The sequence below is a fragment of the Ictidomys tridecemlineatus genome, chromosome 2, assembly GCF_052094955.1.
Source record: "Ictidomys tridecemlineatus isolate mIctTri1 chromosome 2, mIctTri1.hap1, whole genome shotgun sequence".
Taxonomy (NCBI): Eukaryota; Metazoa; Chordata; class Mammalia; order Rodentia; family Sciuridae; genus Ictidomys; species Ictidomys tridecemlineatus.
In genome coordinates this window covers 90,400,319-90,410,092 of record NC_135478.1, presented here as the reverse complement: position 1 = coordinate 90,410,092, position 9,774 = coordinate 90,400,319, and the positions used below count along the sequence as shown (strand labels likewise).

Sequence of the window (9,774 nt, the reverse complement as noted above, 5' to 3'; positions counted from 1 at the left end):
TTGCCCAGGCTGGCTTCAAATTTCTGATCCTCCTGCCTCAGCCTCCCAAGTTTCTGGGACTATAGGTGGGCACTATCATGCTTGATTTTACTGCAGTTTTTTTTGTCTCCTGCCCTCTACTGGTAAAACAGATGTCTAAATTGGAACAGCTTCTGACTAATACATTTTGTTTCTGGAGATATGAAAAAGAAAGCTTACAGAATCGGCGCCAGCTTGAGGCTGTGGACTTTCAGTGCTGCCCAACTCTGGCCAGCCTTCCTCCTTCTGAAGCAGACTGCTAATCCACCAAAGAGAATATCTCAGTCTTGTCATTTTCTAGAGATACCTTGAACCAGAACTAAAGGTGAAGAAGAAAAGTCATTCACAGCCATGACCTTCCAGGAAGTTAAAGTAGCAAGCAGCCCACCTGCCTCGATAGCCAGTCTTCTACAGTACACGAAGTAGCTTAGACAAACACACACTAACTTGATATCAGTTTTTAAAACTTTTTTTATTTTTTAATTTTTTTTAAGTTTTTATTTTATATTATCTACAAAGTAAAAGTTTTTCCCTTAACTTAAAAGTTGAACCACTGAAGACAGTGATCACCTCATCAAACTTGATTTATAAATAATAATCCGTCAGTTTGACGGTAAGAGTTTACTGAACCTTTGTCAAGTTTAGTAAAAGGGTGTTCCAAGTTTTTATTTTTTTTTCCTTTTTTAGCAGTAATAGCAGCAAGAATCACTCTTGTTACTTCTTTTGCTAGCTGATGTGTTCATGACTTTTTTGAGGGCCATTAAAAAATAAATAACTTCCAGTTTTGGCAAGCAGAGCTGGGGTACTTGCGGGACTTGGAAATAGCATATGGAATTATGGAACAGCCCACAAGTTCCTAAATGCCTCTACTCGGTCCAAATATCTTCCACTGCAAGTGAACTGTTAGCATTCCTATTGGATGTTACAAGAAATCAACATAGATTTTTTTAAAAACAAAATAAATGAAATTCTAGTTTTCTGTGCTTCCAGTTGGTAGAAGCAGAAGAAGGGAGGAGGGAATTTGGCCTTTCGGTTCCTCCAGGGCAGCCTTACAACTGCTGTTGGTGGTGGGCTTGTACTGTAAGAAAGAAAAGTGAATATTTAAACAGAACACTGGCAACACTGAATATTAGCCTAGTGCCTCTGCAGCACTATCCTGTGAACTATCCTTGTACTAGCTGAATAGGACTCAGAATTTATTCACTTGCCCCCTCCCATCTGCACCAAGGTGGGGAGGGATAGGGGGTGGGTGGTGGGTGGGTAGAAACAAACCAGTCAGACGTAAAACCACTTCAGATAAAACTCCCAGAAGACCTGCTGCGCAGGGGCAGGAGAAAAGGCCTTAATGTACCCCTCCCCAAATCTTAGCCAAGCACAGTATTGCTTTCAGAGTGACAGGTGAGACTGAAATATCGCCATGGCAGCCATCCAGCACCAGAGCACAATCGCGGGTATCCTCCCCGGCCGGGGCGTAGGCTGGCGCTGCTGCTACACTCAAACCACTCCGCACACAGCACTTGCTCATCAGTGGTCTCCATGCTACAATCAAACTCTGCCATGGTAATAACCCCCCACATGTCAGCCTGTTGGGACTCAGGAAGGAACACACTGCCCTGTCCAGCCTATCATAACAAGGAAGGCCAACTGAGTCCTAGGCATGCGTCAGCTATCCGGAATGCTGCTGCTGCTGCTGCTGCTTCTCGTCAAGCCAAATCCTGTATACCATCAGAACACACACAGACTCGGCTCCTGGAAGCCTCAGGCCCTGACCTTGACTGATCATCACAGTCCCTCCTGTGCACACTTAGACGGGTCTTGCTATTCTTGAGTACGGGGCTAGAAGCGCTGGCCCTGCCTGCCATTCAACCTGTGCGAGCAGAATGCTTGGGGTGCCCCGGCGGCCCCTGCACACACACGCCTCACCTGAAGGGTGCGTCATATAGGGGAAATGCGCTGTTGTCGAGACTGGAATGGGCTGTAGTGCACTTTGAGCGAGGGCGGCCTGGGGACCGCCGGGTGGCTGTGTCGTCATTAGCATCATTGGCGCATGGGCAGTTGGATGAGAAGGAACCATTCCTGACTGTACATGAGCCTGAAACAGAGAGCTCTTTTACGCATACAGGCAACATCTCCGGCTTAAACAACATGTCAACTGTTCCTCTCACTGGTCTGGGACACTGAGAAAAGGACAAGGGTGGGCCTCAGGGCCCCCTTTTTTTTTTTCCTCCTCTGGGGACAATCCCTGGTTCACCTTTTGATATATCCTGCAGGGCTGAGGGAGTAGGCACCATGTAAGCCTGAGTAAATGCCAGGGCTGCAACGACCTGATTGCCAGTGTTTCTCATCACTGAATCTGTGTGGGGGGCAAGGTCTTCACAAAACAGCAGGCCTGACCTGAGCAAGGGTAACTTCCTCAACTTACTATTACATGAGACACAATGGTGCTTCAGAATCAGGCTTCCTTGTGAGACCTGAAGTCATTTTACAGACAGCATTCCTTTCAAACAGGAAAGCAGATTGCTACCTGATAAGCAGGACTGTCAGAAGCCATCATAGGGGTTATCCTAGCCCTCTCTTCACGTGGCCCGCCCCCTCTGCTGTGGCCTGTTCACCAGGCAGGGAGAAGAAATTCTTGGGCTCTCTTTACTCTCTAAAAGGTATGCTGATGGAGCAGGAGTGGGAGGAGGAGGAGGCGGTGGCTCCGGCAGCTGCAGGTAATGGCTCCAGTGCTATGGGAAGGAGTCATCTGAAGCTATCTGGGCCAGTCCAGTGTCTCTGTACCAAGTGATAGCAAGTTCAAGTTGGAAAGGAGATTTTAAGCCCAAATAGCCGGAACCCAGCTCTGCAAGGGGTTAGCAGGGCCAGGAAGAGCCTTCGTTTCCTGCCTCACAGACTCCACACTGTTCTAGACCATAATCCTCAAATGAAATGCAATTTAACTCACATTCAAATAGGCCCATGGCATATTTGGGCTTCACTGCATTAACCTTTTTACTCTTTCTGCACAAAAGTAACAAGTAAGGTTTTCTGGAACCCCAACTTATATTTGAATTCACATACTTATTTGGCCACCATCTTCTGCTAGGCACCTACAAGATCCCAGTTCTCATGAAGCTGATTCCACCAAAGCACTCTGACCCACACTGAACAAACCGCTCCCTCCCCATTAGCAGGAACAAATAAACTACAGTGCACTACACTACAGAACCTGAACTCTACAGGGTGAGGAAGTCAACTCTCCTGCACTGTGGACCACTGGTTACAAGCATTCTGAGAGAGCTCCAACTGTGTCCAAACTCCAGCCCACACCTTGCCAGAGCCTCACTGGCACACTATTTGACAGGAAATGGAATTCAGTGAGATAGGGTCTCGCTAAGCCCACCTAAGAGAGTTTTGTTATAAACTAACAGCAAAGACACCTAATACAGCCAGGTCACCCTCAACAGCTCCAGGGAGGGCCTTCCAGGACAGCACTAGAGCCCAACTTCAGTGCAGTTCCTTCTCCTCATGACAATCCAACTTGGCACAGGCCTGCACTGGACCTCTGTAAGCAGCTGATGCAGACGGCAACCACACCTTTCAACCTTTGGAAGCTTATACTGGAGGTGCTCCAAAATGCTTCCAGGGCACCTGGGTGTTTCCAACTTCTACTTACACTGCACCAAAGTACAAGGCCAAGTTCTCTCAAGAAGTACAACACATAGTCGAAACAGATGGAGGGATAACCAGGAAAAACAACTGGAAAGACTTCTGATTAGCATTCAAGCTGACTCAGCTGAGAATCTGAAGGCCTTCCAACCCTGCCAGGCTTCTGTGTGTATGTGTGGAGGAGTGTGTATATATATGCACACACACACACGTATATATAGGAGTGAAGCTAAAGAGACATAGCAAAGCAGACACAGGGAGGAAAGGACTGGGTACATTCCAGAGTCAAAGAAAGATACTTTTAAGGTCTCAGCTGGGAAACGTTAAGGGATTGACCAGTAAGTAAGCAACTTCACTGATCCCGTTACAAAATCACACCGACATTTAACTGAGGGCCAGATCACGTGTACTGAGCAGGGAAAGGAGACAGGCAAATGGCACCACACACAGGGTTTCCTAGCTTTGAGAGCACCTGGCTCTTTACTGCTTATTTCAGCACCTCTACACCCTACTCCATCTTCACAGGAAGTAGGCTAATGCTGGATTACCTGAGGTACATGGGCCATGTGGGGTGGATTGGTATATGCCGGCTGAACGTGAGAAGGATGGATTGTAAAGACGGTCTGTTGTGCTGTTGGGAAACTATTCTGTGGCGACTGCGTATTGGAGGCAGGTGTCATGGAAGGTGGGGTTGGTGCAAGCCCCGCGTGGTAAATGGCTGACTGCTGCTGTGGACTGGCCAGATGGAGAGCCTGGGCGGCCTGGTGCTGATGGTGCTGCAAAGCAATGGGGAAAACGTGAGATTAAGGGCCACACAAACAGTGCTTTGCACCTGAAAATGGGCTCTCCTAGGCACACGTGAGATGAGAGCACAGCAAAGTCCAGGGGCAGAACAGTGAGGATGTGTGGTGCCTCCTGCCCAGAGACATTCCTAAAGCCTGACTCTCAGACTGGGAGTTACATCAAGCAGAGGGAACTGACAGATATCTCTCTGTCAAAGAGACTCCTAACTACTTGCATTCATAAATATGACTAAAGAAGCTAATAAGGGAAAAATTTCATCACATAAACTTTAGGATTGAAGTCCCAAACAAATATGAATTTATGATAAATTATGAACTTCACATGAAGTTAGATTTTTCAAAGCTTATCTAATCACCTTAGTCTCATCATATACCTTAAATCTCCTTTTTATTTTTTAATTTTTTAAAAATATCTTTTAGTTGGACACAATACCTTAATTTTATTTATTTATTTTTGTGGTGCTGAGGCTCGAACCCAAGGCCTCACACGTGCCAGGTGAGTGCTCTACTGCTGAGCCACAACCCCAGCCCTTAAATCTCCCTTTTTAACCCCCACCCCGACTCCATGAATGCTGGTGGCTGTGCTGTGTGTTCTGAGCCTGTGGTGCCTTGCTCCATGCAGGCCCAAGTTTCTCCTTACCTGAACAGGACTGGGTGCAGGATGACTTCCACCATGTTGGCTTTGTTGCTGTCCAGTGGGGGTAGCTGAAGGCTGAGGATGTGGAGTATGTGGGTGCAGGGTAGTGTTAGGGTGCGCATACTGCTGAGCAAGGGAGCCCGTGGAAACTAAAGTGAAAGAAAAAGGACCGTGTCCAACGGACATGTTCAATGACCGTCACTGCTCCTCATATACTTATCAACTGAGCTTTCTTGACATTATAATGCCTAACGTATGCTGTTCACAATCTCTATAGCCATTTGAAATAAATTTAAAGTTTTGCTTAACAATCAGATTAGCATCTGATTTGTACACATTAAAATCTGGCTAGTTTGAATTTACTCCTAAAAATAGTCACTAGTTTTCTGGGAGACTCGACTTAAAAGCCTAGGCAGGAACAATTCAAGCAATTAAACTCATGGGCGTGAAGTTACAGATTCACACTCACTTTCTTGCTAAAGGCCATCATCTGGCTAACCTCACCATGCTACTGCCCTGGAGTTGGCACAATGTTCTGTGGGCACACACTGTAGTAGGGCTGGGAGAGGAGATGTGTCAGGTATGTGGCAAGGTCAAGGCTCTACTATCGAGGCCAAATCACAGGAGTCACTCCTCTACTCAGTTTGTTCCCTAAGGTTCTACTAAGAATTTCCCACCTCTGCTTTATAAAACAAGATGAAACTATGTAAAAAATGATAGACTTATTTATGTTAAAATGTGATCATTAAAGATAAGAACCTACAAACCAATTCTTCATGAATCTCAGCATGGGCTCTACCTTGGTACAAAATAGGGAAATTAGGTACAACGACTGTCTATGACTTCCTAAACTAGCAACTAGAGAATCAAAGCCCAGTAAGATGTCCACTGCTTCTACTAACTCTGAAGAGTACCCGAATACAAATTTAACCTTCCTGCAGCAGTGCAGAGAGAAGAGAATACTCTCAAGCCACAGCTCTAGCAGCACCTAACTCCCAGCCCTCTCCCAAGAAATGAATCCTTCTATCCCTCAGAAGTCAAGTCTGTACACAGAAATGATGCCAAAGTTGTTCCACACGTTCTTCATGTAATGTGTTAGCAAACACAGACACATTGTGGGGTTGATGGGGGAAAAGCAAGCACACTTTAGGGATCAGGCACCCAAGGTTGCCAAGAGTCACAGCAGGGACAACTCTGGATGTGTTCCATGTCAATGGTATGCAGAGGGTTAGGTACATGTAGCAGTCTTATAATGTTTGATGGCTAAAGTTGAGGGTCACCAACATTTCAGACCAAATAGTTTTCCTTCCAACTGCAAATGTATCTCTTAGAAGAGGGATAGGAAAGGCAAACTGCACTGCTGGGATCACTTATGCATACCATGCTACCACTGGGTGGGTATTATTTAATATCCAGTTGAGACTGAACAAAGCCATTTTGTATAGATCCTGGGAAAAACTTCCAGACTGTAAGAGTCAATGTACAGTAGAACAGTTAAACAAGAAAACTGTGGTAACACATTGTTTGCTTTGGGTACTGGGGATTGAACTCAGGGGCACTTTGCCACTAAGCTACATCCCCACCGCTTTTGAGACAGAGTTTCACAGAGTTGCTGAGGCTGGTCTTGAATTTGTAATCCTCCTGCTCTGGCCTCCTGAGTGTGCAAGACAATGAGTTTGATCTCCAGCACTACAAAAATAAACTCTAAACCAGGCAGTGGTGTACACCACAATCCCAGTTAGGGAAGCTTCAGAAGCTAAGGCAGAGGATCACAAGTTCAAGGAAGCCACTGCAACTTAACAACACTCAGTCTCAAAATAAAAAAATGTAAAGGGTTTGGTGGTATAGGGACCTGGGCTCAATCTCTAGTACTGCCAAAAAAAGAAAACAAATTCTAGCCAAGTGCTACATTATTTTTATACATAAAATACAGTCATTACAAAGAGAATAATTGTGCCTCCCCATTCTCATAATTAAATTATTCATCAACTGGAAAAATGTAAAAATTCTGAAATTATTTGGAAAGAAAAAGATACAATATTTTTACTATGCATTCATTCATTTATTTTTGTTGTGTGGGGATTGAGCCCAGGGCCTCATGCATGCTAAATGAGGACATTTTCTATCACTGAGCTATATTCTCAGACTCATTTACTTTCTTAGAAGTGGGGAGTTTGCTGGGGCTGAGGTTGTGGCTCAGAGGTACAGCGCTTGCCTTGCACATGTAAGGCACTGGATTTGATCCTCAGCATCACGTAAAATAAATAAAAATGTAAAGTAAAGGTACTGTGTCCATGTTCAACTAAAAACAAAAAGAAGTAGTTGGGAGTTTGCTATGCTGCCCAGACTATCCCTGAACTCCTGGGCTCAAGTGATCTATCCTCTTGCCTGGGGCTCTCAAGTAGCTGGGACTACAGGATACTGAAACCATGCCCTTTTACTATTCATATTTTAAAAATTATACATACATTTACCAATATTCTCAGGCTGTACAGTGGAGTATTCTAATCCACAGCTAATTTGCATGCATAGCACAAATACTACAAGGAACCAAAGCAAGTAAATCTACATGGGCTTTGTTTAAGGCAACAAAACTCATTCTCTCCCTACCTAAATACTAGCAAGCTAAAGGCATTATCTAAGGAGATGAAATATATCCATTATAAACTACAAATAAATTTTCAAAGAGGTCTTGTTAGAAATATTTTCCTTTGTTCATCTTTGAGCTCAAAAGACCCCATAGCCAGGAATTCTTTCAGAAAAATGAGTAACTAGGAAAAAATGTGAAACTTACATTGTAATTCAATAACAATAACAAAATTATGGTTTGGTTATTTAAAAGGCCAGTTACAAGGGGGGGGGAGGAGATAAACTAAAGAGATAGGAAAAACAGTTAAAAGAAGAGGGATAGATAAGGTAAAGAAACCGAGATAGGATAAACAAGGAAAAAATGCAGAATTAGGGAAAAGAAGAAATGGAGAACAAAGGGTTCTAGTTCAGTGTATTATTTAACTGCTTTTGTTACACCTGCTAATTTGGATGGGGGTGGCGCAGGGGTTGGTTTTACCAGGGATTGAGCTCTATTTTAGAGACAGGGTCTCACTGAGTTGCTTAGTGCCTCGCCATTGCTGAAGCTGGCTTTGAACTCGTGATCTTCCTGCCTTAGCCTCCAGAGCTGGTGGAATTACAGGTGTGTGCCACTGCACCAGGCAACACCTGCTGTTTAAAGTAAGATTCCAGGGAAGTTAAAAATTATTTTTTCAAATTGAAATTTAGCTATTAATTAGTTAAACTTCTATTTATAAAAACTTCAGTAGCCTTGACGGAATCTTCTGGACCGTGTCCAGATAGTCAAAGAACTATTGCTTCTTTGGGCTAGACTTGGTTCATAACTTTCCCATTCAACATGTTCTTTGGCATAAATATTTAAAATTCTAAATATGCTATTGGTTAAATTCTCGTAATATTAACCACATTCTAAACCATGATCCTTAAAACAAAGTGTGTTCAATTTGTATCTAGGTTTTATCATTTTGACCTTGGATGTACAAGTTGTGACAGATCACCAGCACTTCAAAACTTTAAAAATGAAACAAAACAAAGGATTCCAAATTTAAAATTTGATGTAAATTCAAAAAATGGATATGAACAAAAACTGAAAACTCTTGAGGGGAATAAAAGGCAATTTGACCAAACTATGACAAAATGGCTCAGAATGGAGAAGATTAATTAGCAAATTAAATTATAAGTAGCAGCTTAATGGTTAGTTTGTTTAAAAAAGAACTTCCATTCCCTTTTAGGGGAAGTTGCACTAAGGCAATTAATGCTTAGGTGTGATGATTAAGGACCTCTTAGCTACTTACCAGGAAAATTACTCCGGACTACTAATAGAGACAGTAAGATGGTGAGGATAACTACATTTGAGACCTCAACTTGAGTATGCAATAAAATTAATCACTGGCACTACCTTTTATACACTATAATCACAGACATATTTTCCTTTTAATAGTATATATATACAGCAAGACTCCTTTTTAAAGAGCATCTATTAAAGGATTAAATTTGTTAACATTTCCTAGCACCAAATAAATACTTCTTTGATCAACTTATTTTTGGATACCAAGTCATGGCACAATTAATGAAAATTTAAGATCAAAAATGCTTTTGAAATGCTAAGTCGGGCATTTAGTAGGGTCAGACATTGAGTCATTCCAAAATAATTCAAAATGTATTCCCTAACATAAGAATGTTAATCCTTATATCCTCTAGAATATGGTATTTCACTCAAAGGACATAATCTAATGGCATACCCTTCTCAAGAATTTTTATTAATTAGTACCCTCCCTATTCAAATACCCAAGTCCATGACCTGCCTTATTATAAAAAAGTTGTCCTACAAATAGTGGAAAACCCACCTCACAAGTTCATTTCTGAAAGAGAGCCCTGCCAGACTTTCTTCACGCGGGAGCCACTGCTTCCCTTTGCACTGTGGGAGAGGAGACCTGAGCACAAGAGGCACCCGCTGCAAGATCTTGGTTTCCTTTTGAGTGAAGCTCTTGACACACATGAATGTATCTGCTACCTGAATATTTTAAACCTCCAGTCATACAAAGATCCAAAGGACAGAAATGCTTCTCCCCTCGTTTTTCATCAACCCTATACAATTCT

General features: G+C 43.1%; 1 protein-coding gene across 15 annotated transcripts in view; it reads right to left on the bottom strand.

Moving 5' to 3' along the window:
• The window catches only part of Atxn2 (ataxin 2), a 131,495-nt gene that overhangs the window by 27,542 nt on the left and 94,179 nt on the right, over nucleotides 1–9,774 (bottom strand). For 9 of the 15 annotated variants that reach the window (XM_078039159.1, XM_078039158.1, XM_078039151.1 and 6 more), the window contains 4 exons: nucleotides 5,110–5,255; nucleotides 4,215–4,442; nucleotides 1,942–2,110; nucleotides 472–1,096 (listed from right to left, as the gene is read on the bottom strand). In XM_078039159.1, the coding sequence (XP_077895285.1) occupies nucleotides 1,068–1,096; nucleotides 1,942–2,110; nucleotides 4,215–4,442; nucleotides 5,110–5,255 (572 nt within the window). In that variant the 3' untranslated portion in view covers nucleotides 472–1,067. Of the gene's footprint in view, nucleotides 1–198; nucleotides 338–471; nucleotides 1,097–1,941; nucleotides 2,111–4,214; nucleotides 4,443–5,109; nucleotides 5,256–9,774 lie in introns of those variants that run through there. The other 6 variants (XR_013434812.1, XR_013434809.1, XR_013434808.1 and 3 more) reach the window with 2 other exon arrangements.